Source organism: Phacochoerus africanus, chromosome 10, assembly GCF_016906955.1.
Source record: "Phacochoerus africanus isolate WHEZ1 chromosome 10, ROS_Pafr_v1, whole genome shotgun sequence".
Classification (NCBI taxonomy): Eukaryota; Metazoa; Chordata; class Mammalia; order Artiodactyla; family Suidae; genus Phacochoerus; species Phacochoerus africanus.
In genome coordinates, this window is record NC_062553.1 from 120813053 (window position 1) to 120840183 (window position 27131).

The 27131-nt window shown below is 39.3% G+C and overlaps 1 protein-coding gene across 1 annotated transcript in view; it reads right to left on the minus strand.

Annotated features, from left to right (window-relative positions):
* Nucleotides 1-27131, minus strand: part of MTTP (microsomal triglyceride transfer protein) — a 50216-nt gene extending 23085 nt beyond the window's left edge. The window contains exons 1-9 of the mRNA XM_047798852.1: nucleotides 26993-27131; nucleotides 19725-19912; nucleotides 17773-17916; nucleotides 10511-10618; nucleotides 8667-8783; nucleotides 8234-8373; nucleotides 6118-6268; nucleotides 3797-3954; nucleotides 170-338 (exon numbers count right to left, since the gene is read on the minus strand). Of these exons, the coding sequence (XP_047654808.1) occupies nucleotides 170-338; nucleotides 3797-3954; nucleotides 6118-6268; nucleotides 8234-8373; nucleotides 8667-8783; nucleotides 10511-10618; nucleotides 17773-17916; nucleotides 19725-19912; nucleotides 26993-27053 (1236 nt within the window). The 5' untranslated portion in view covers nucleotides 27054-27131. The remainder of the gene's footprint in view (nucleotides 1-169; nucleotides 339-3796; nucleotides 3955-6117; nucleotides 6269-8233; nucleotides 8374-8666; nucleotides 8784-10510; nucleotides 10619-17772; nucleotides 17917-19724; nucleotides 19913-26992) is intronic.

Below are 27131 nucleotides of genomic sequence, written 5' to 3' on the forward strand. Positions count from 1 at the left end.
AAGAACATACTATGTGAAATAATGTACAGTACAGTTAATGATGAATGGATCAAATATAATCCAATAGAATTTGAACGTGAATAATCAGAAGGCTCTACTTTCAGCCTTCTTCATTCTGACACTAGCAACCTTTAATTACTGCTTAGATGCCAGGGTCCGTTTGACTTACAATGAGGGCTCTCAGGAGTTCTTCATCTGGATGGGAAGCAAAACCACAAGCATAGAGAAACCTCTCCTGGAGGATAATATTGCTGTCACTTTTGAAGTCCAGAAAGTCCAAAATGGCATCCAGTGAGTCTGGGGTCTGAGCAGAGGTGACAGCATCCACGAGCTGAGGTCTATAACAAAGGCATTACCATGGACATCAGTGTTGCGGGTACCTCAGAAATTATTGAAAACTGCTACAATTTATAGACTCCACTGGTCTGCGTTTCCTAAAGAATTGAAAATTTTTGTATTTAAACAAAAGAAAAATGAATGACTTTTCTCCAAAAGACCCTCCCCATTTTATTTTTAATCTCTCGCTTAACTCCCCTCTTTCACACTCAGTGTAACTCAGAATAAGCAAATTAATTTTACTATATTGGCCTAATCTAAATATAATTTGGAGGTTTTTAAACAAAATTATATAACTAATATTATATAAATTAGATTTACATTCTTTTCTATATGAGTAATATAGGAAAGCTACAGTCCCCCCAAATCGATTCTTTCTCTAATTAGCTTTGCAAATATATACATTTCTCAAATGTGTAGCTTAACTAGGGCAGTACTATTTAAGGAAAGATGGGACATTCTTTTAACTTCATTTATATCTAAGAGAAAAGTTTTTGCTCATTTTTTAAAAAAATAAAAAACACCAGGGTATAGTTCAAGTCCAACTACAATGATTAGTTGTGAACAGAGTGGGACTCCTACAGAAAAGTGTTGGTTACATGTTCTACTCATCAAGAATCTTTGGTTGGCCGAGTCTGGGATAACATGACTGAAACTAGCTGTCACACTAATGAATATATTATGCATGTAAATATTTTATTCCACAGCCACATAAACAAATCGTACATGTGTTTAATGCACTATACTTAAAAAAACGATTATTGCATTATACCATTTTGAACCTAACAAAAACCCTGGTGAATTAATAAGCAGAGACTGAGAGAGATGATTCTTATTAAGTCTACTATGCAAACACTGCACTAGAAATTTTAGGTATGTGATGCAACCTCTTTTTGTTTTAATTTCTTCACCTGTAACATGGGGCTAATAGCAGTAGTTATTTTAGGATTGCTGGGAGGATTAAATTACATAATCTATGTAAAATACTTAGAATAGTGTTTGGCACATTGTAAATGCTCAATAAATATATGCTATTATTAATACCGTCACCTCACCGAACATCTCTGTCAGTATAATACTAACATTCCCCCTTACATATGAGGAAATAGACTCATTGAGTCACTTGTTCAAGGTCCTGAAGCTGGTAAATGTATAGCTAGGATTGGAACTCAGGTTTTTCAGGAACTCTGGAGAACACAGTCTTTTAATTACAATCAGAGTTCGCCAAAGTATTTTTCAGGCAACACCAGTCCTGCTGAATGCTTTAAGAAAAGGGATTTTCAAGGTTATGGAAGTTTAAAATATGTTTAAGGAAACATGCATAATATTATCAGATTAAAGAAGCTGAATATTTCTGCAGCAAAGACAACTATTTGATTGGGTTTCCTTCAGTGTTTTTCAAACTCAGTTTCTTGCAGAATCCTTTCCTCGTGGCTTGTTAATATTCTGCCAATTATGGGATAAACATAATAAACACTCTGGAAAATGTTCCATCATCCTGACTTTCACTATCCTACAATAAATAGAAGGAATTATTCTCTGTATTTTACAGATGTTGAAAGTGAGGCTCAGGGAAGTAAAATGTAACTAACTTGCTTAAAATTTATATGCTGTTGGAAGTCAGAACTAAAAACTACGTCTTCTGATTTCAGTCCTCTTTTATCTTTTTTACTACACTATGTTACATGTGTATTACCTATGATATGGTACAATATTGTGTAAATAAACTGATTTAGAAAATACATCATGCAATCAATCATACAAGTTATTGCCACCTTAAGATTTTAAAATTAGCAGCTAATTTTCACACTTTTTTTTTTGGTCTTTTTGCCTTTTCTAGGGCCACTTCCTGTGGCATATTGAGGTTCCCAGACTAGGGGTCTAATCGGAGCTATAGCCACTGGCCTACGCCAGAGCCACAGCAATGTGGGATCCGAGCTGCGTCTGTGACCTACACCACAGCTCACGGCAACGCCGGATCGTTAACCCACTGAGCAAGGCCAGGGATCAAACCCGCAACCTCATGGTTCCTAGTTGGATTCATTAACCACTGCGCCACGACGGGAACTCCTGCACAATTCTTATCAATATTTTTGTTTTTGATATAAAGTCAAGTCACCCTAAACTACATTCTTAAGTTCTACCATTAAAACAGAGTCTGAGAATTTATGATTTTGCATATATATCAACTTCTGGTTTAAACATTTATTTGAAGAGAGTACCCAACTAAATTTTGGTTAGTCATATAGAATTCATATCAATTGTTTATTATCCTTAAGGCAGGTAAATAACAAATATAATCAAAAATAAACAGACTTCTTAGGAAAAAAATCTAAATACTCTTCTTCTTGGGTAACTGAGTCCTTTGAACTCAGTGACTACTGTTGTGTGTGTGTGTGTATGTGTAAGTTGGTCGCTTTCAACTTTTGATTACCTTAATGGCTAGATTCTACTGTTTGTCAAATTAATCGAGCCATGTTCTATATCATCAACTTGGTTAATTAGCATCAAATAGGTGAATTTGTAGTTACAAATTTTGTATTATAGACCAAAACACTTGTATTTACAAAGTGTATTTGTATTTACAAAGTACATTTGAGAACTAAGTCAGCTTTGTAATGGATATAAAATGAAGCACCCTTTCATCGAATATTCAAATGCTGTACATGTTTCTTTTCTCTGGATCCTTCTTCACCTCTGTTCTCAATTTTCTTTTTAAAACCTAGCTTTCATGCAGATGAGCACTGGATTTTGAATGAAAGCATAATTTCAATTAAAAAAACATACTTTTCTGTTCATTTTTATAATCAACTCTGAAATCTTTCCAAGTATAAATTAACAGCTCCAAGAACTCAATTTCCTGAAGATGAGGCTGCAAGTGCACCATGGTGCCACAATGAAGCCCTGGCCCTCCCTATCTATGCACCAATCTATACCTGATTTCAACTCAGAACCTCCCCCCACAAAAAAAGTTTCACTCTGAGTCACCGCTGAAAACTTGTTATTGCATTTCTGGTCAAGTAACCATTAAATTACTGCATTATGGTATATAACTGTTCAATGAAAATGCAAAAGAACGAAACCAGTGATCTGAAGGTGAGGTAGTTAATAAAAAGGGATTTTACTTGCTTAATAAAAATAGCCCAGTGGAGTTCCCATCATGGCACAGTAGGTTAAGAACCCCACTAGTATCCATGAGGATGCAGGTTCGATCCCTGGCCTGGCTCAGTGGGTTAAGGATCTGGCGTTGCCATGAAATGTGGTGTGGGTTGCACATACGGCTTGGATCTGGCGTTGCTGTGGTGTGGGCTGGCAGCTGCAGCTCCGATTCGACCCCGAGCCTGGGAACTTCCATATGCCACAGGTTCAGCCCTAAAAAGAAAAGGAAAAAGAAAAAAAACCCCAATCACCCAGAAATGCTTTCCTACAGACCACCCCACACAATATTCAGGGAACTTACAGTATGTCCTTGTTTTCAGCCTTTAGGATTTGGAGGATCTCTTCTTTCTTTGCCATCCTGAGGTGCTGAATGAAGGTCAGGAAGCTTCTGACAGCCTCCGTCTTGGAGAGGTTGTCAGGCTGCAGGTGTTTTCTGACCGACTGCCAGTGCTGGGAGAGCTGCAAACATGGCCACAGGCCCACACCACATTCATAATTCTGAACATCCACACTGACAACGGATGGTCTTTCCAGAAATAAAATTTCCCTTGTATCTGACCAGCAAAAGAAGCTTTTTAGATCTTACCTCAATACACCCGATTGTCCCCTGCCAGTACCACACTTCTGTGACTGGTACAGGCACATATAGAGGCCTGCTCACCCTAAGTACAACTCCTCCATAGGAAGACTGTTTTTGGCTATTGGTACTTAGCTCAAATGACCTCAAGCCTCTGGCATATAGGTCATTCCATGGTTACACGTAGGGAATTTTATCTGAGGCCAGGCCCTGACTACTATAGTGAAATTCTGCAGAATTTTCATTAACAACAGGATATTTTGGAGGGAAAAAAGTCAGAACTGCTGAAGAACTGTGTCAGGTTTCTTATATATGGGAACCTTACTGAAAATCAATTTTTGCAATAACTTGAACTCCCTATTCTCTTTATTTTATTGTCTGCATGAAATGCAAACAATAGTAAACAGTAACACATTACTGAGGTCTGAACTCTTCATTACATGTATCTGTTAAGTAGAGTAGTATTTAGATACAGGTAATTCTCACATGCACTATTGTTGTGTTACTGTGCTTTTAGAAATAGTGAATAGTTCCAATTAATGACAGCTTTTGATTTAGAAATAGGCTAAAAACTTGTTTTTCATAGTTTACCACTTTTCTCCTAGTTGTAAAAAATGTGTTAAACCCCATTAATGACCTCCAACTGCATCACTCTGGGTACTGAGCATGCTACCAGTTTTTAGGTTATATATTCCTTCTCATAAGCAACAAGCACATATCTTGCTATTTTTCAAGTCTCTTTTGGTTGTCTAATCTTAAGAGGATTGATATCCCAAACCAAAATTCCAGTTGCAATTTAGCTAAAGACTTAGTGGGTCATTTCTGAGGGCAGAGGACATGTCCATGTGAAGTCATTTTTTTCTTTAAATGGTTGCAATGGTGACATTAAACTGAAGTTGGAAAAGCCAGTTCCTCAAAGACATAAACCTTTCCTACAATAAGGAAGAAATACTTATGAAAAATCTTAGATGGCTCATAATGTTTGATAATGGTGGGAGGAGAAATTAACAGCATTAGAAAAGATGATTGGTTTGGTTTCATCTTTGCTAAATAATTTCCATCTCATATGACCTTAGAAAGTTACACTGGACTTCTAGCCTCATAGCGGTGTGGTCAGAAAAAAATGCTTGATATCATTTGATGATTTATGGAAGAAAAACAAAAGAAAAAGTTTGAGAATGATGACTTTTTGTGTCATTTTCCTTTTTCCTTTAATTCTGTTTTGGTGTATTTAAGAAACTAGTAAGGAATTAGTGCTTTGCACTTTAAGCAGATTATGGTATTAGTTTTTGATGATTCTACTTTTCGAAACACTAATAATATCTAAGGGAAGAGCATCTTCTGGTAGCTACAAACAGAGCATGAAGCCAAGAGTTTGCCCTCCTGAGAAGAGGTTAAGTATTAGGAAATGCTGGAACCCAGAGTCATTTCTGTGGTCATATATCACATCTGATTCACGCAGTAAATGAAATATCTTTTTGTTGGATTAAAAATGCTACAAGATGATCTACACTTTGCCTTGGGGATGGTATATCTCATTTCTGGCTGTAATTACAGGGGAGGCTGGGGTGTGGTAAGTAAGTGTTCCTAATCTAGGCAAAGGGCTTGGTATCCTTTTTTAGTCCTCAAAACTCTTCTCAGAACACTGAGCTCAGTGAAGCATTTCACCTGTGGATATATTACTACCACATGGCAGAACTTTCAGGGTTCAGCTTTGTCCATCTGCTTCCCCTTAACTTCACTAGGTCCTTATGCCCCCTGCATTCTAAAAGCCGCCATGGAGAAGCTGTCCTTAAGTCCTAACATTTTTTTCTTTAAAATGAGTGGATGGTAATCATTTGTTGATTGCTATTGTATTACCCATCATCTTTGGAGCATATTAGTAGGTTACTGTCACTACAACTCAGTGGTGGTGTGGTTGGTAGTTCTTTGTAAACTTTTCTCGCAAGATTAACTGATGCTTCCATTGGAGACAAAAGGAAGACAGGATTTTAAGCCATGACTATTCCCATGTGTGGCCACACAACGCAGTTGCCCACACTTACAGAAGAGCATCCTTTGCACTCGCTCTGGAAGACTTGGCCCACAATGGGGATGGCCGTGTACTTAGAATCAACTGCTTTAATGATGGCGGCAACCTGCTTCCCAGACTTCAGTCTGGGGCCTGCTTCTGTTGTCTTCAGCTCTAATTTCTGCCTGCATAACAAGGAAGAGAAATATCATATTAAGCAGCATTCTTTCATGTGAACAAGCTACTAAGTGTCATTATTTTGGCAAACAAGATACCAATTGATTCAAATTCTGTAAGAACATGTCTTTCAAACTGTGATTATCTCCAGCAATAACAGAAACCTCAAGATGATTATAAAAATCTTGTTGGAGCAACAATTTTATTCAAAGATTTGAAAATTGCAGTCTGGATTTTCAAAATATTATGACAGGAGACTACAGGAAAGAAAAATTGCCTGGACGCTAAACAAGATATGAGATGTCACTTCTTTTGGATTTAGCCCAGCTCTCTGAAAATGGTATCGTTTACACGACTATGTGTTACTTATTAACTAAGCCAATTAGAAAATTGTGTTTTCCAAAAATGACCTCAATAATAGTTTTGTCTGATATGCTCTTTCAGAACCTTGGCTCTTTAAGGTGTAGCATGTATATCCCTTTCCTTGAACCTGGGCAGGATTCTGACTGCCTTGACTCATAGAGGACAGCAGAAATTTCAATATGTGGCTTGTGAGACTGTCACAAAAGGGAATTCGGCTTTCATCTGGTGGTACATACTTTGGAGACTGGCGCTGCCATGTAAGAAGTCTGGCTACCTGAAACTGCCAGGTTGACAGACCACATGGAGATACAGAGAGATGCAAGAGGAACCTTAGTAGTCTGAGTCTCTCAGCCCAGACCCCAAGTAGGTGAGGAAGTAGCCTTTGAACCACCTCTGCTCAGTGACTGTCTGCAACTGCATAACAGACACCAAGCAAGGCATGCCTAGCGGGACCAAGGCAAGCCCCAGAATTAGGAGAGAGAGTAGGAAAATGACTGCTGCTTTTTACGCCACTAAATTTGCCGTGGTTATAGAGCAATGGATACCTGATAAGCCTAAGTCATTAAAAATATTAATCTTATACGAAAAGATATGAAAATAATAGAGATACAGTACAAAGTAGAATGCAGAATTCTACTCCAGATGAGACTTCAATAAAATTTCAAGCATGTATGGTCTGGGGCGCTTCTAAGATGTGGCCACCATTCACCTTTGACATTAAGGCTACTTTAGCTGAAACATTGGAAAAACAATGGCGTAAGACAAAATTTACATTTAATGCTAGAAAATGTTCTTCTTCTAAATTAAAATCTGAAAACAATACATGCTCTTAGTTTTGAAATTCTAGTTCTAAAGCCTGTAAGAACTATTCTGACCAGAGAAAATTTCTCAAATTGAAACAACAGGCTTGAATATGTAAGTACTATAAATCACATCAAAAGCTGTCACGTCATTTTACCATGGAATTTTTTTGTGTTTATTAGCAATAACAAGGAGTTCTCGTAGTGGCTCAGTGGTAACAAACCCAACTAGTATCCATGAGGATGCAGGTTTGATCCCTGGCCCCACTCAGTGGGTTAAGGATCTGGCATTGCTGTGAGCTGTGGTGTAGGTTGCAGATGCGGCTCGGAGCTGGCATTGCTGTGGCTGTGGCATAGGCCAGCAGCAGTAGCTCCAATTCAACCCCTAGTGTGAGAACTTCCATACGCCATGGGTGCGGGCCTAGAAAGACAACAACAACAAAAACAAAAAAAACAATCTTGAGAAAACACAGAAATGCCACTATTTTTTAACCTTGATATTAAAATCATTTGACAAAGAAATTAGAAAACAGACCAAAATGAATCATCTGGTTTGCCTTTGCAAAATTTAAATTCTATTCACAAACAATTGATTTGAATGAATTTCTATTTTACAACATTAAGTATTTTACATCTTATGCTTAATTGTAGATAATACGAAAAATAAAGATGAATAAGACATAATCTTTGTTTTCAAGGAGCTCGCAGTCAAAACAAGGAAGTACTATATATATATATATATGCATTAAACCAAGTGTAATAGTATATCAAAGGACGGTCAAGAAAATTTAAATTTTGGTATTGTCTTACTTCGATACTATTTTGCCTGCAATTGTTTGTAGAAAATTCAGCCTCAAAGCATGTATCTCTTCTGCAAGCACAGCTACAACAAAGCTGTCTTCTATCTTATAGGTAGTGACAGACGTGGCTTTCGAGGTGACACCCAGGACCTAAATAAATACATCAATATGTATGAGCAATCAGCTTTTTATCTCTGAGTCAAACCAAATAGCACATTATCTTTCCCTCGTCACGAGAGCTTCCCCCGCACACCCTCCCCCGTCACCCAAACCTACAATATATTAAAAATAAACCTATTCATTTCATCTTGCATAAAACTATGCCCGTTCCCAAATTATATATGTTCCGAAATTACTTTGGAACTTACTCATCTATTATTTTTAATTAATCTTTATAAACTGTAATTATTTAATTGCCTTAAAGATAGTGAGAGCGAGCATACCTGATTTCGGGTTGTGAATCCAGACCTCTCTATTGTACATGAATCCAAGGCCTTAATTTTGGTCACTTTGTCTTGATGAGCCTGGTAGGTCACTTTACAATCCCCTGAGATATCTACCTAAAAGGAAAAGCAAAACATATAATGTTTGGAATTCTCACATAGACCATTTGAATTCCAGTGGGAAGTGGCTTGAAAACTGGGGTCCTAATATGTCATGGGGGACTGCCTTTTTGTCCAGGAGGACAGGATAAGATGACAGAAAAAATTCAGTGTTTCCTGTAGCATGTGAATTCTTTTTTGTCTTCTTTGAGTCTTATGAGCACCTTCTTATTGCCCTAGAAACAATAAAGGATTTCCTATTTCTCTTTAGTGTTTAATAGGAATTGGACAAATGTCCCGGTCACAGTCAAAACCTCTAATTATGTAGCAAGAAGAGGTGACTTTTATGGCACTGTGTGTAGGCTGCATGTGCATGTGCGTGCACGTGCGTGTTGACCAACCGAGTGTGATTAGAAATCTTTAAAAAACGTGTGGGATTAATTCAACTCATCATAAGTCATACCAACAATTTGAGGTGTTCCTGTCATGGCGCAGTAGAAATGAATCTGATTAGGAACCATGAGGTTGCGGGTTCGATCCCTGGCCTTGCTCAGTGGGTTAAGGATTCAGCATTGTGGTGAGCTGTGGTGTAGGTAACAGATGCGGATAAGATCCTGTGTTGCTGTGGCTCTGGCTTAGGCCAGCAGCTGTAGCTCTGATTCCACCCCTAGCCTGGGAACCTCCATATGCCACAAGTGCAGCCCTAAAAGGCAAAAAAACAAAAAAACAATTTGAATGTAGGCCAATGTATCCAGCACAGACTCGGTTTCCTGAGCCTTTCCTCTGGCCGCTACAAGCACTATACCCAATTTCCATTCTAACAAGCTAACCAGTGTTCCCTTGGCCCAGCCCTGTCATCAGATTTTCTCACCTACACTGGCTATACTTAGACAAGTAAGTTTGGATTCAGTGTTGCTTTTGACTCCAGGTGTGATACCAGGAGAGCCACTTATCTTCTCTGGTTTAATCTCAGTTTCTTTATTCATGAAATGAAGGGGGTTTACAATGAGTGGTTCCTCAAACTGATGGTGCATCTGCATTAGCTGATAAAACTATTAAAATATAGATGCTAATCTACTGAATCAGAATATCTGCAGTAAATCTACGGAATCTGTCTGTCTGTCTGTCTGTCTGTCTATCTATCTATCTATCTATCTATTTTGTCTTTTGTCTTTTTAGAGTCACACCTGCGGCATATGGAGGTTCCCAGGCTAGGGGTCTAATGGGAGCTGTTGCTGCTGGCCTAAGCCAGAGCCACAGCAATGCCGGATCTGAGCCACATCTGCAACCTACACCACAGCTCAGGGCAACACCGGATCGTTAACCCACTGAGCAAGGCCAGGGATCAAACCCGCAGCCTCATGGTTCCTAGTCGGATTCGTTTCTGCTGTGCCATGATGGGAACTCATTTATATTTTTAATAAACTTCCTAAGGCATAGTGATGCACAGTGATGCCACTGGAATGCTCTCCAAGGATTTTTGCATCTCTACCATTCAGTCATTCTATAGGTCTGCTGAGTATAACTGATTCTAATTCCCTTTACTCTGTATTCGAATACAAGTTAGGATAAATAGCAATTTGTTTCATACATAAACCAGGGGACCAGCCCACTCTCCTTTTCTGAGCATTACTATAGAGATAACTTTTTTTTAACTGAATTTCCACAAATAGAAGTCCATATGAGCAATTTTGGTAACTCTATTGACAAACAGGTTCTGGATCCTTAATAATATTAGTAAGTACCTCGTTGGTGGTCCCAGAGCTTAACTGCATCTGAAAGAGGCTGGCCAAGCCTCTCTTGAGATTCTGTATGGCTGGTGGTTCATTTTGATAAGAGTAGAACTCTTTGACCTGGGGGGGGGGGGAGGACAAACACAAATAGAGTAAGAATGCATTATTCACCAGATTTGGTTAAATAAATAGCAGGAAGGGTTAGATTCTCACCCCTATCAATTCTGGGAGAAAGCAATCTGTTACTCCAAGCTGAGATTTCTCTTTTCGTGAAAAGAAGCTATTTCTATTTCTAAGAAACTAGACCATCAGAACATGACATTACAGGAGACTGATAATGAAGGCTCTCACTATGATGGGCATAGTTATAGTGGGCATAGGGAAAGAAAGAAACCATTTATATGGGGTGGGATTTCCGTGAAAACAAGAATTGCCCAAGGAAGAGAAATCAGGAATATTTTCTTCAGACATTTGAATGCATTCTCTACCTGCAGTTCTGCTTGAAACAAAAGCTAACCAACGTTTAAAATAACATCAAAGAAATAGACTCTTGGAAGAGAATGGCAGTCTCCATGTTTAAGATTCACGAGAGCACAGCCTCTAAGTACTATGATAAGGGCCCACATTGAGGCCAAAATGCACATGGACAAAATGCCACAGGAATGACGTTCTTTGGCCCTCCAGAGCATTCGTGTTGGCCTTGCTTATAAGGAGACAGAAAAAGTTGGAAGACTGCAGATTGAGGGTGCTAGCACTGCATGGCCTGCCCAGGCAGTGCTTTGAGTTTCTCCCCAGAAGGCAGAAAAAAAGAGGGTGGAAGGAGGAAGGTGACTGTGATTTGGCGGCAATAGTGAATAGTTTATCTTAGCTTTGTCTCATCCTTGATATTTATAGGCATAGAGGTGATAACAGGGTTTCATACCATTTTGATCATGTAGCTCATGTTTAAGAAACAAGGATAAAAATATAAAGAATTTTCTGGAAAGCAGGCTGTCATTTTTTCACCCTGTATTGACTCCAAACACATCACATGATTTAGAAATGGACAGAATGAATATAGCTTCCCTGTAAAAATTCCCAAAGCCTATGGTAATTATAGCTGGCATTTCTACCAGAAATATCCCGAATGCCTCCCTGTTTCTCTTAAGAAATCAACCATGACTTCTCGAGTAAAACCAAAAGCTTAGTAATTATGCAATACATTTAATTAATAACAATCGGAACAATTCCGCATACATTAAAACTCTCACACCTCAGAAGAGAATATTTTGCCTATATTAGCCAAAGAGTGCCTCAAACTTCTATTTTTATTTTCTACATATACTTTGCCTAGTGACAGATTTACTAGGTACTTTATCCAGCAATCAATTTTAGTCATTACACTGGACGAACCTATAAATGTTGGAATCGTGTTTGTCCAGGTTAAAAAGGAACTGGAATAGTGACCTCAGCGTCTGAAAATCCATGGTATCATATTCTCAAACAAATCACTGGCAATTTCTCAGCACCAGGGCTGAGTTTCTGATCTTCTATTTTATAAACTAGGTCTTCTTTCCTTTTAGGAATTATAGTGTAACTTTCTTTTCAAATATCTGGGAGTATGCAATCTCCAAATATCATGACTATTTGAGGTTTATAACTGGATCGCTTGAGCCCACATACAGTCAGAGGGTTCACCAATAGCAATGCACACATGCCTAAGGCCTGTGACTTTTTTTGGCCTTAAGTACTTTAGAAAGTGAGAAGAGTCTTTAGTGGGGAAAATACCTTTACTATTATCAGTATCCTCACTTTCCTTCCAGGCTACAAACTCTGCCCCAACTATTTTAAGAAGTTTTACCTATGAAAAAAAAAATTGTTTTTGTTATAGTTGATTTACAATGTCCTATCAATTTCTGCTATGCAGTAAAGTGACCCAGTCACACATACATATATACATTCCTTTTTGCTCATTATCCTCCATCATGTTCCATCACAAGTGATTAGATACAGTCCCCTGTGCTGTACAGCAGGATTTCATTGCCTATCCACTCCAAATGCAATAGTTTGCATCTTCTAACCCCAAACTATCATTTCAGGAAACCCAGTTCTCAGATCTAATCCTTAGACTATGCATAAGGTTAAACGCTCTCCAGTTAATGACCTACTTCTTCTTCTTCTTTTCTTTTTTTTTTTTTTTTTCTTTTTAGGGCCACACCTGCAGCATATGGAAGTTCCTGGACTAGGGGCTGGGTTGGAACTGCAGCTACCAGCCTTTGCCAGAGCCACAGCAACGTCAGAACTGAGCCACATCTGTAACCTACGCCGCAGTTCACAGCAACACCAGATCCTTTAACCCACTGAGTGAGGCCAGGGGTCGAACCAGCATTCTCATGGACACTAGTTGGGTTCTTAACCTGCTGAGCCACAACAGAAATTCCTGGCCGACTTCTTTTGAACTTGATGCTAGATCCCTCTGAAAATGGTGTTAAAAATTCTTATTCCTGGCAGGCTGCACAATGCAAACTGTGAGACAGAAAGATAATCTTTTTTCATTCCTTCTATTAGCTTTATTGTTTCCCTAGAACTAGTAAAGTGAAAAGTCTCTTTTTCTTTGTATGCCTGCTTCTTCTGGGGCCTAAATTCTCTTCCTTTAGCGCAGACCAGTGAGATCCAAAGTGAAGACACCATTGGTAGCCATATGAGCTAATATCAAGACCATTAGAATCGAGTAGGCTTTTGATCATTAAAAAAATCATGATGCAGTCAGAAGTTTACATTTCAATCCATGTGGCTGTCACAATAATCTTAAATTCATTATTTCACAACAGGAACTAAGTCAGTCATTATATGTGGGCCATAAAGCTGATTTACTTCATTCAGTTCTGACATGAGCTCTGATCATCCAAAAGCAGAGGACTCTTATCTAAATTCAAAGTCCTCTGAGCTTCTAGAGACCAGAAGTGGCGCAACCTAATCAAAAATTAAGCTTTTAATCCAAGGGGACCAAACACAGAGGGAGATGGGTGGCTCTTCCAGCCAAGTGTTGAGGGCCATTTCCCCCCTGGAATCAGTAGATATTATACATCCACTTAGTTTATCCATTAATTAAGAATAAAAGAGAGCAGAGCTCCTGCTGTGACCTGTGGTGGCATCTCTGCAGTGCCAAGACGCAGCTTCGATATCCAGTCCGGCACAGTGGGTTAAGGATCTGGCATTGTCGCAGCTGTGGCATAGGTCACAACTGCAAATCTGATCTGATCCCTGGCCTGGGGAACTCCATATTCTGCAGGGCCACCAAACAAGAAAAAACAAACAAACAAACAAAAGAATAAGAGAAAGCAAAATTTCATTAACTGGCCAAACAGCAAAAGTAAAGAAAAAGGATCCCAGCAAACAGAGATTGGTCATTTTATTTGGTCCATTCAGCTGAAGCTATGTCTCTTTGATATATATCTAAGACAGAGCATAGCTAGGAAATGGTACATCAGAAAACAGACAAATGAAGAAATACATGAAGAATTAGAAGGTTTTTAAGGTGTTACATTTCTTTTGGAGGTTCTGTGTGTATACAGGAGCCACACTGCCAGATTCAGAGGGCAAGTCAGTGCCTAGAAACAACACAAAATAAAGCGAAGACTCAGCAGCCACGTGATTAATATAATCAACATTAATAGTGAAAACCAGAAATAGAAATCTGGTAATAGTCCAGCTAATTGGCTTAGCATTTCAGGCCAAAAAAAAAAGAATCCATGAAGCATCTTTTGCATGTCCGTGTTAACCAGAAAGCTGTCATGTTTCCAAAAATTTCATTTATAATTTGTAGATAAGACTGGAGTCATGCCTAAACCTTTGAGTGGGGAGATAATGTGATGGGAAAAAATACATGTGATAAATATTCATCTAAGTATTTCCATGGGATATCTTTTATAATGGAAATGTGGGAGCTTAAAACAAGGATGACAAAAATACATGTTGATGAGTATCCTTGAAATCACAGAAATTTCAGGGAGCAAATCTTAAATTGAGCCTGGGGTAGAAAATACTCTTTGAGAAAATTGCCAATCAGAAGTATAATCTTTCTCTTCATAATTTCTCCCATAGTAAGAGGAAGTGATAGTTTAAATAATGATCTTTTTGACAGTGATGTGGCTAAAAATTCCACGTGGCTCCTTAGTCTCCAGGGTCATATTTTTTCCAATAATTACTTTATTGTATGATTGAAAGATACCACAATGTACTTTAACCTATGGCTACAGTAAATCATCACAAGCCATAGCTCCCATAGAAATGGCATGTTGGAATCCCTGAAATAATGATGTGGCGGCTCCAGCCCAGCCTTTGAACAGGGAGGGCACTGAGTCCTTTTGAATGTGTAACAAGAGACTTTGTAGTCAACTGCTACCCAAAGGGGCTATAAAATGATTGGCTGTCATTAAGATTATAAACGCAATTAATATTATATGGCTCAAGCCGCTTGCCACATTGGACGGCCAGAGAAGAAAATAATAGTATTTCACGTCGTTAATAAAATTGTGCCACATGAACATCAAGCGAGTTAACACATGAGGTGAAGAATGAAGGCAACCAGAGATATGGGTTTTTTCCCAAATAATTTCCAGCTAGAAAAGATAGTAAAACATAGAGGTTTCCAGTACAGACCCTGAAATTAGACCCTCTGTTTTAAATCCCAGCTCCACGGTTTGCCAGTTGTGTGACCCTATGCAAGTTTCCTTACTACTCTTGACTTTGGTTTCCTTATCTGTCACCGGAGGATGAAAAAGCAACACCTGCTTCCTAGGGCTGTTTGGAGATAAGAGAAATCCTGAATGCCTTCAGTCAGTGCAGGCATTGAGGGCTAAGTATGTTTTAGCTACTATTAAGCAAACAATAGACCTTTCTCAAAGTCTGATTCATTTTAGCCCAACATAACTTTATTTGTCCATCCCTTTAATTTCCAAACATTTATTGAGTTCCTATTATGAACAAGGTGCTCCATCTACAGAGATAAAGAAATGATTGCTGCCCCAAGAGAACCATTCTAGAAGGTGGAAGGCAGACAAATAAGGAGATAATTATAATATCCTGTGACCTGCTTGGATAGAAATGAGCCCAAGGGAGGATGGGGTTTGAGAGAATGGTGGAAAAGGCTTCCAGAACACCAAGTTGGTCAGTACAACGCTTGGTTCTGGGTGCTTTGGGGAAGAAGGGAATAGAGGAGCTGGAGGGGAGGCGGAGGGACTGGACTAGAAAGAGGAATGGCAGTTTTCTCCACCCAAACCCGTAATTTAATAATGAACACAAATGACCAAAAGGAAAGGGACCAGGACCGTGAGTGAACCATAAAGCGCTAAGAGGGTTCTAAAGAGGGATGGGTATTTCCAGCTGGCTAGAAGGGTGTGAACTTGATCAAACAAAGGGCTGTAAGCAAAGTCTGAAGCATGACAAGTATTTTGACAAGTGGAGAAGGAAGAGAGGCATTCTTGAACTGGTGATTCATATTTGGTTGTAGGAGAGGTGATGACACAATAATCCTTCTTGCAAGTCTTTTTTTAGTACTTTATTAAAAATGAGCATCACAAATAGCAGTATATTAACAAGTCTGCAATCTGTATTTTAAAGTATTTGTTTTTATTTCTAATCTAGAAATTTCAGAGATTTCTAGTTTTAACTACAATGGTACTTTTCTGTTTTCCTATTTTAGTTCCTAAAAGTAAGCTTTCATATTTGCTAATACTTTTTGGCGGGGGGCCACACTGCAGCGTATGGAATTTCCCAGGCTAGGGATCAAATTGGAGCTACAGCTGCCAGCCTATGCCACAGCCACAGCAACGCCAGATCAGAGCCACCTCTGCGACCTACACCACAGCTAAGGGCAAGGCGGGATCCTTAACCCACTGAGTGAAGCCAGGGATCAAATCTGCATCCTCATGGATCTGAGTCAGGTTCTTAACCGCTGAGCCAAGACAGGAACTCGAAAAGTAACTTTTTTTTTTTTTTTTTAATTTTAAGGACAACACCCATGGCATATGGAAGTTCCCAAGCTAGGGGTTGAATGGGAGCTGCAGCTGCCAGCCTATGCCACAGCCCCAGCCCCAAGCACATGGGATCCAAGCCTCCTCTGTGACATACGTCACAGCTCATGGCAACACTGGATCCTTAAACCACTGGGTGGGGCCAGGGATTGAATCCACCCACCTGACCTACTAGTCAGGTTTGTTACCAAGGAGCCACAGCAGGAACTCCACTAATACATTTTTATGCATGTCAGTATAACATCTACACTTTTCATAAACCCAGACATCATGTTTGTAATGCCTAAAAATTCACAGATCACAATTGCTTCTCAGTTCCAAACATAATAAGAGCATTTTAATAGACTAGACTCAAACCATAAGTAATGCACACCTAAAGAATTTTCAGAGCAGGGAGTTCCCATCGTGGTGCAGTGGTTAACGAATCCGACTAGGAACCATGAGGTTGCGAGTTCGATCCCTGCCCTTGCTCAGTGGGTTAACGATCCGGTGTTGCCCTGAGCTGTGGTGTAGGTCCCAGACGCGGCTCGGATCCTGCGTTGCTGTGGCTCTGGCGTAGGCCAGCAGCTACAGTTCTGATTAGACCCCTAGCCTGGGAACCTCCATATGCCGTGGGAGTGGCCCAAAAAATGGCAAAAAAAAAAAAAAAAGAATTTTCAGAGCAAATTTCCAACATATATTATAGTGTCCATCCATTACTTTAATATATAAAATGCTTTTCAAAGTCATAGTTAAAATAATCTCAAAATACTTTTTGAAAAAATCAACTCTATCCTAGAAATGCCATGCCCCTTCAAAAGCTTCAATTTTATACTTAAGCCAATTATTGGTATTCTAATGACAAGTTAATATCACTTATCTAAGTTAGATCATTTCATTTTCATAATTTGTTCACTTTCCTGAATTTATCCAATTATTTATGATGACCCATTGTGTTACAATATCTTTTGACTCCTTCCTAATTTAATAAGGAATGCATCCTTTAATAATGCCCCCTTGTCAGGAAACATATATTTAATACTACATAGATTTTTCATAAAAATAGGGAACATAAATGGCTAGAAAATGTAAGTGAATTCAATGCCTTGATTTATACTTCTGAAACATTTCTTTTGCAACTTGTTTATTAGTTCTTCAAAAAATTCCATCTTTCATAAAAGAAGTGACATCACGATCACCTAAAATAACATCTACTGAAGGAAAGAAAAATACAAAGATGGGAAAAAGAAGAAGAGGCAGGATGCTAAAAATCACTTTTACCTTTCCATGGATTAGATGAAGGAGCACAGGTCTTTGCAGAGCTTCCAAGTTTTCCTTTCTGATGATTTGGGGTGGCTTCTTTCCTTTGAAAATGCTCTTCTCTCCTCTCTGCTGATTCACATTTTCCACCTTGACATCTTTTATCTGGAATCATGGAAAGAAACCTATTAGAAAAACTATGTCTGTTTCCCTCAGAGTCTCTGAGAAAATAAAATGGTAAGGCCAAACAGAACAGGGTTGACCTTCATTTCTTCTATCATTCTCAATTCATGACTCATAGGACCTACCCATCAACTTTAAAAGAATGGAGAAGTTATTCAAAAATTGGGTCTTTTTGATTAAAAAAATACTGGCATTGGAGAAATCTATGACTTCAGGTTTACAATAATTGTGACTAGAAGTGGGCTCTTTAATGCTGTTGTCACTCTTCATTTGTTTTGAGCTATGGCTGTTTACCTGATCTCTGCACTTTCTGTACCATTTGTTTGAAAGGAATCTTGCCCCACTGGACTTCATTGATACATACAAAATTAAAGATGAAAAGTCTGATTACTGAAAAGGAGGGACAGAATGTTTTCTGCAGAATACTTTACTGTTCTATTGAGAGACGGTTTAGAGAGGAGGATAAGAGAGTTTTGAGCCAACTTAGAAAACACAGAGCTATTAGAAACACCCAAAGAAGTAAAGACGACACTTCATTATACAGTGTATCAACAACTACTTATCAGTTAACAATGAAGCACATCTCAGTCCTGTGTACCTGTTTCACACTGAAGAAGAATTGACTTTTCTAAAGAAATCTGGAGTTTCCATTGTGGTGCAGCAGAAACGAATCCGACTAGGAACCATGAGGCTGAAGGTTCAATCCCTGGCCTCACTTGGTGGGTTAAGGATCTGGCATTGCCGTTGAGCTGTGGTGTAGGTTGCAGATGAGGCTCGGATCCTGCGTTGCTGTGGCTGTGGTGTAGGGCGGCAGCTGTAGCTCCAATTTGACCCCTAGCCTGGGAACTTCCATATGCCACGAGTGCGGCTCTAAAAAGCAAAAAAAAAAAGAAAGAAAGAAATCTATTGCCTTTAGGTCCTTAAATATGGAACCACTATATCCTAAAACCAGAAGAGGCCCCAGAAGCCATCTAATTGGAACTTCTTTGTCAACACATAAATCTAAAGCATCATAACTGACCAAACATGGCCATTCAGGGGAACGCCTGGTTCTGTCCTCAAGAAGAATGCAGAATACATTTACTTCCTCATCATACAACAAGTAATTTCACTTGTTGTATTAAGGAACTCAGGAAAATTGGGAGGTTATAATTTGTCTCCTCCTTCAGTAAGAGTGGTCGCAATTGCATTTCACGTAACATGGATTCTTGACTCCTCATTCCCAGAACATTTCAATGGATTCTAGTTTAATGTACCTATTAATGGATTCTAGTTTAGAACTGAACATCACCTTCCAGCATATGGCTGCATGTGCCTGCTTCAACAATTTGGAAAGATCAGATCCCTTTTGATTAGCCAAAACTTCAAAACTGTGTATCTACTTATTTTAGTGACGGATAACAAATTAAATGACTATGTGACCAAGAGCAGAAAGAAGTGCTACTGAAGAGTGTACTTCTCAAAGGCTTTGCTGACATCTAATCTTTGCATATCTCTAGTAGAAAATGCCCACCGGAGTTCCCATCGTGGCACAGTGGTTAGCGAATCCGACTAGGAACCATGAGGTTGCGGGTTCGGTTCCTGCCCTTGCTCAGTGGGTTAACGATCCGGCGTTGCCGTGAGCTGTAGTGTAGGTTGCAGACGCGGCTCGGATCCTGTGTTGCTGTGGCTGTGGTGTAGGCTGGCGGCTATAGCTCCGATTTGACCCCTAGCCTGGGAACCTCCATATGCCGCGGAAGCAGTCCAAGAAATAGCAAAAAAAAAAAAAAAAAGGACAAGAAAATGCCCACCGTAATTTGGATCAGTTGGTCATCATCACCATCAGGACTCCTCCACAGTAAGACGACATCCACATTGGATGAAATTTGGTAGCCCACACTGTCCTGGAGGTTTCCTTTGCCCCGGTCAAGAAAAACTTCAGTGGAGTATTTGAGTTTGTAGAGTCGGTCATTATTTAATGAGAGACCAGTTGTGTGACCTGCATGAAGACAGTGACACAAGTCAAGTCTTAGTTGTAAGGAATCCAATAGGCCAGGGACTGTGCTCTCTTGCCATCCAGGAATTCCTCGTCCAGCACAGTGGTACCCAATGGGAACTTAGTAAGTTCTTGCTAAATGAGAGATAGTTCCACTTTTCCATCTGCCAGAATCACTGGTTTGGACAACAGCAAAAACAACGGCTAACAAATAAATAAGCTTCCATTTTAGAAAACCTTAGTTTGTATCGCTAATCAAAAAGCACATGATCTACATATTGCCCTGGATAAACTATAGAATATTTTTTAAAGAAATACCATCATATTGCTTTAAATTATATGAATGTGATTTCTCCCCTACCAGCTTTGTTAAGGTATAATGAATATGAATGCAAGTAGAAATTCAACAAGAGATTGCTTTATAATTTAATAAAAACCATCATTTGTGATTAACACATCATTTAAACACAATGGATTAAAGCCAAAGCAATTTTGGTAGTTAGAAGGCAGTCCCATAAGATTTTGAATACCTTAAGAATATTCCTCCAATGTAATTTATTCTATTAATTTAATCAGTAAACTTTTAGTATGAAGGTACATTTCAAGGCTATACATATGTAAATTTAAATTAGCTGTTCCTGAATAAAATGATGTTTTCCTATATGAAATCTTAGCACAGGCTTTAATTTGACAGGGATGATACAATGTCAAATAGTATACAAGTCAAATTTATGAATAAAAAAAGCTGATATATGGAGGAGTTCACATACACTCCAAGTTAGTTTATCTTAACCCAAAGAAATGTAAATGAGAAAGATCAAGTCTTTTTCAGAGATGACTTGAAGTTTATGATCATACAAAGTCTTTCTGTATTATTTTCTATCCATAAATCTCAGGATATAGTAAAAAAAATTTCAGTGTACATTTTTCCGCAGTGCTAACAGGGTAGCATTCCCCAGATGACTATAATAGGCAACAATGCCTTTTTGTTTCCTCAAGAAATATGCACATGGGAGAGTTCCCATTGTGGCTCAGCAGCTTAAGAACCCACCATAGTCTCTGCGAGGATGTGGATTCTATCCCTGGCCTCGCTCAGTGGGTTAAGGATCTGGCATTGCCATGAGCTGAAGCGTAGGTCGCAGATGCGACTCAGATCTCGAGTTGCTGTGGCTGTGGTGTAGGTCAGCAGCTTCAGCTCCAATTCAACCTGAAGCCCAGGAACTTCCATATGCCACAGGTGCAGCCATATAAAGAAAAATAAATAAATAAGAAAAAAGAAATATGGGGGAGGGACAGGAAAGGAGGTTGAGATGACTAGGACAGAAGCAAGGCAGCTGAGAAAAGAAGTAAAATTACTTGGAAGGCCAAAAATTACGAGAAACCTCTGAAAAGTCTTCATTATCTACACTCTCCATCACCTAGTACAGCGCCTACTGTCCAGAGGAAAAAATGGCCAAGACATACTGTCTCTAATCAACTCTTCTAAGTGTTTTACGCACATTAACTTATGTAATCCTCACAAAAACCTAATGGGGTAGGTACTATTATTAGCCTGATTTTATAGAGGGGAAATCAAGGTTATACAATTTATCCAAGATCACCCAGGAAATTAGTAGTGTAGCACTAACATCCTGTCTGGAGAGAGATTATGCTCTTACCTTTACACATAGAAATCTTATGCTTTCTTAGGTTGAAATCTTTCATTCCTGCGGAGTGAGCTAAGAATTCATTCATTCATTCAATCACTCATTCAACAAGGGTGTACTGAACACCTATTATTGGGTAGGAGGCACTTTTCCAGGCTTTGGGGCTATACCAATTAATAAGCAGACAAAATATCTACCTGTTGTGAAATTTACATTTAAATGAGGAGGGGATGGGCAATAAAAATGTAAGAAGATAAGCAAATTATAAAGTATGTTAGAAGTGCGACTGAAGAAGAAATGAAACCGGAAAGGGAATGGGACATTAAGGGAAAGAGCTTTGTGTGAAGGTAATATTCTGGGCAAAGACTAGGCTAGCCACGTGGATATCTGCAGGGAGAACATCCCCTCCCTCCTTGCCCACATCCCTACTTCCCCAGCCCTCCCCAGAATGAATAGCAAGGTCAAAGGCTCTGAGAAGAGTTCTTGCAGGGGTAATGAAGAGACAGCAGGGAGACCAAAGAGGCTGGAGTTTTGGTAAGTGGAAGACACAATGGAAGCAGATGAGGTCAGATAGGAACCTACGCGTGGCTGGGCGTCCCAGGGGGACGTTTACAAAGACTTCGAATTTGGCTGAGTGAGATGGGAAGACACTGGAGAGTTTTGGCTCGTGAAGTTTCATGATCTGACAAAGCTTCAAAGAAAGGGGATCGGCGTTTACTAGTAATCGAGGAAAGCCAGGAGAAGGAGGTGCAGGAGTGGTACCCAAGTGTCTACACACAAAGACAGGCCCTGTCCAGGCACCATACCAGGCAGAATTGCAGGTGTGAGAAACAGAAGGCAAAGACAGGAAACACCTTGAAGGAGATAAAGTCTGCGCCTCCCTCTGCCCTCCCTGATCCCCGCTTCTGCACTTGGGGAAGACTTCTAAGGACACAGCTTCGGGTCCCAACACTGGCTTTCTGGCCAGGAAGATATTTTGGTCAAACAGGCCCTCTTTTTTTGTTGTTGTTTGTTTGCCTTTTAGGGCCACACCTGCAGCCAATGGAAGTTCCCAGGCTAGGGGTCACATCAGAGCTGCAGCTGCCAGCCTACACCACAGCCACAGCAATGCCAGATCTGAGCCAATTCTGCAGCCTACACCACAGCCCATGCCAATGCCAGATCCTCGACCCACTGAGCAAGGCCGGGGTTTGAACCTGCGCTTTCATGGATCCTAGGTAGATTCGTTACTGCTAAGCCATGAAGGAACTCCAGACAGGCTCTCTTTTTATGACACCTATCAAATTCCACATAGGGCATAAAGGAAATACATATTGTCTTATCTAATCCTCACAGCAATTCTGAAAGGTAAGCAGTACATGGCCACAGAGAAAAGCTGACTCCACATTCAATCCAACAGTAGATATAATACAGAATTTGTCGTTGGAATTTTCTGAAATCCAAGTTTTGTGGACTACCTGAAGGTGTCCTCTGATTAAAATAATTATGAAAACTTTGTAGGACGGTAGCGTCTCTTTAATTTCAAAGCTTTCCAAACTATCATGCTGTTCTTTTTTTTTCTTACTTTGGTCAAAAGAATGTGAAAAGGGACAATATAATATAATGTATCAGTTCCTAACTATGCCTTGGAAGAGCTAAAGCACAGGAAAGAGTGGGCTTTGTTCTCCCAGAGTTTTTTCCTACCTCTTTCAACAGGAGATAATGCTTAAAATGGTTCAAATAACCATTGTGCTAAAGTGTTGTCCCTGTTATCTTTTGCTCTTTGATAAGTATTTCTCTGTTTATGTCATTCTGAGATCTAGCAATACTGGGCAGCAGGGGCAAGTTCCATTTATACTGTTGACCAAATTTCTTTCTTAGGGTATTTCTCTGTAGAGTATGCAGAATGGCAATTGGAATTGATGGTAGATAAAACTAGATGAGAATTTAATTTTAGTCTCAAAAGGAGTCAGTACCTATTCCATGTGCCCCTTCAAGAGAATTTCTTACTGAAAAGAACGAAACTCTTAAGTGTGAATTTTCTTTCTTTTTTTTTTTTTCTTTATGACTGCACCTGCAGCATATGGAAGTTCCCAGGCTAGGGGTAGAATCAGACCTGCAGCTTCTGGCCTACACCATAGCCACAGCAACACTGGAGCTGAGCTGCCTCCGCAACCTATACCACAGTTTGCAGCAACACTGGATCCTTAATCCACTGTGCGAGGCCAGGGATCAAACCTGCGTCCTCACAGAGACACATTGGGTGCTTAATTTTGAACTTAAGAAGTCTTCTTTTATTAAACCTAGATCAATATAATAGTACAGTTAATTGACTTAAGCAAAAAGACAAAGTAGAGATAAATTAATAAAGGTAAGGCTTGAAGAGACTTTCAGTGGTGATAAGAATGATAGGTAATGGGATTTAGGAATCCAACAGAAAACTAGAAGGCCAGAAGTAAAAGAGAAAGATGAAGGATATGGGGAAAAATAGGGAAGATGATTTTTGTGAATGGACTGAAAAGTATGGTAGGGCTATGGACTGAGAGAAAGACTGAGGGTGAAGGAACAATTCAGGTTTAGAGGTAACAGGATTAAATACAAAGCATGTATGGGGGTGAGGGAAAAAGAAGAAGTACTATAAAGAAAAGCCAAAGTGATAGCGTCACAATTTCCTCGGGCACCATCTCGCCGAAGCAAAGCATTGGAATGGTGGACATTTTACAAATTTATTGAAGTGAAAGTACATTTTCAGAGAGGAAGAGAGAGGACTCACATGCACACAGGCTAAAAAGAGGGCCCTACTCACTCTGCAATAGTCTTTTTTTTTTTTTGCCTTTTCTAGGGCTGCTCCCACGGCATATGGAGGTTTCCAGGCTAGGGGTCTAACCGGAGCTGTAGCCACCAGACTACACCAGAGCCACAGCAACACGGGGTCCAAGCCACATCTGCAACCTACACCACAGCTCACGGCAACGCTGGATCGTTAACCCACTGAGCAAGGTCAGGGACCAAACCCGCAACCTCATGGTTCCCAGTCGGATTCGTTAACCACTGAGCTACGATGGGAACTCCTGCAATAGTCTTTATACCCTATGACGTGGACCTGAGTGGAGACCAGATTTGATCTTCTGATTGGTCTCGGGCAGGATACCTTATTTGCACGGGGAAAAGGTCATATGGTGGCCTGGTGAGAAATGGGCGACATTCCTTCTCTAGCATGGAGTGAGCAGCCTAGGCTGGTCAAGGTGGGGCAAGGGGCATTACAAGGAGACATGGCCAGAGGCTCTGGGGTTTAATCTCCTTGAAGGGGATGTGAAACCTGTAACAAAAGGAGGCACTGAGAACAGACCCGCCATTATAAAATGTGATTCAAAAGAAGTAGGGAACATTCACTCTTTCAGCATATTCTTCTAAACAGACTCTATGTCTCCTCCTCTTCTAAACTCCTCCTATACCCTCTTTATTTATGGTCAACCTGTACTCACCCTCCACCCAGATCTGGACAGTTGCATTGATAAGTAAATTTGAGATGAGTTACGAAGCAATGTATGGCATCCCCAAATTTATAATGGCCTGATTTTAAAGTAAACTCTTCATAAGTAGTTTGCTTATTAAATGTCAGTCATTACAAATGGTAAGGAATCTATAATTTAACCACGGTACTATAAACCAGGAAATTACTACATCTAGGGAGACAGAGCTGTCAAGTCCTGTACTTTTTATTCATGATTTTTGGAATAAGCAGCTGTACTGTGAAGTTAATGACAATTAAACCCAGGCTTGGAAGGGAGCCTTTGGCATTGTGTACATATGCCATATCTTTTTTCAGTAACATTTGCAAAAAGTAAGGTATTTTGTTATCTTTTCTCAAATTTTGTCCCTAAATTGCATAAGCTTCAGGATCTAAAATTCTGGGTTTGCCACTGAGCTTATACAACAAACTGTAGCTCTCTGTTATGTTCTAGGTCATAGCTCCCTGCATGCCATTGTCCATTGTTGTGTGTGTGTGTGTGTGTGTGTATTTTTAAATCTTTATAAGAGCATGTATTTAAAAACATCAAGTTATCCAATATGCTCACTTACAAGGTGGGGAAAAAAAGAGAACACCACAATAGCTACTATATCTCAATTGTTTTTTGTAAAATCATGGTATAAGGTCTTATCTCATGGTATATAAATCAATCGTATTTCAAATATTCAACAGTGTACTTGACAGATAACAAAATAGTCAGCTCTCTGTATAACAATTACCTATCAAGTGTAATTTACAAAACTTTTTCTCATTAAAATTTGTTTTCATCCAACTAAGGGTTGTACGTTTAAATACAAAATACTTGAGAAACTACTAAAATATATATATATATTATCTCAGGTTCTTTAGTTCAAGAACCTAAAGTGTGATTTGCTTGGGTGAAATAATTTAGTCCCCATTTATTGTTCTGGTAACAAAGACGGTCTCTTGTCCTCAAGTGGAAATTTTCAACGCAAAAAATCTTGAGACAAACTTTATGAAAAAAAAAAGCCAGTTATCCCTAAAGGGCTTTATAAGTTTACAAGTGAATTGTTTTATATCAGTTACTTAGGGTTCACAGTGAGTGAAATCGCATGCTATCATGCTGAGTTATGTGTTAGATCAACTGGCATTCATGGTGAATTATCTTAAGAGACTCTAAAAAGTGATCATTTTACAGGTACAACATCTAGAAATTCACTGCATATATAAATGAATTGACTTAAAACAAGATTCCCTATGAATACATTGCATACAGTTTTTTGGAAACCATTACTCATAAAATGTTTATTTCCTCCGAAAGATATCAATCCTTAGGTGTTTTAAAATCAGTTTTATCTTGAAATAGAATCTAAAATGACTAACACTATTTTTCCAAAGATAATGTCTTATTTCTTAAAATCTATATCATGTCGTTTTATTTTCTGTAATTCATAACCGTGATAATTCTCTTTTGAATGGTAATGGAATTAAATACAGACTTTACCATTTCATTCATAATTCTCTGTCAAGTCAAATGCCTTTTTCATTGGATCTAATTCTTCTTGATGTCCCATTGCTAGGCAACTAGAAGGAAATTTAAGAACTGGTTTTTTAAACCCACTTTTACAATTCAAATGAAGGCGCTGCATTCATTGAGTGACCAACAGCAGAAGGTAACAATAGCTGGCATCTTTTTTCTCCCTTTTTAAAAATACACCATGAATGAGAGAAGGAAGCAAGAAACTAAAAGGAGCCTCTGTTTTCTTAATGTATGTAGGAATTTGAATTTGATTTTCATTCCAACCCAGTCCTGCCTTCACCAACATTCCAAAGTTCCATGGTTTTGAAGATGGCTTAAAGAGTTAGTTAGGACTCTCTCACTGCACTACACACACCCACCCACCCACACAATTTTCCCCCTCAAGGATTAAAATTATAGTTTAGCAAAAGGCAACACGAACGTACCTTTAACCGAAGCTGAATATGAGGAAATGAAGCAGAGAAAAAGCACAGCAAGAAGAATCATATTGACCAGCTCCCCTCTAATGCATCCAGTTCCAAGCGAGGAGTCACTGAGAAGTGGATTCTTGCGGTGGCAGCAAGG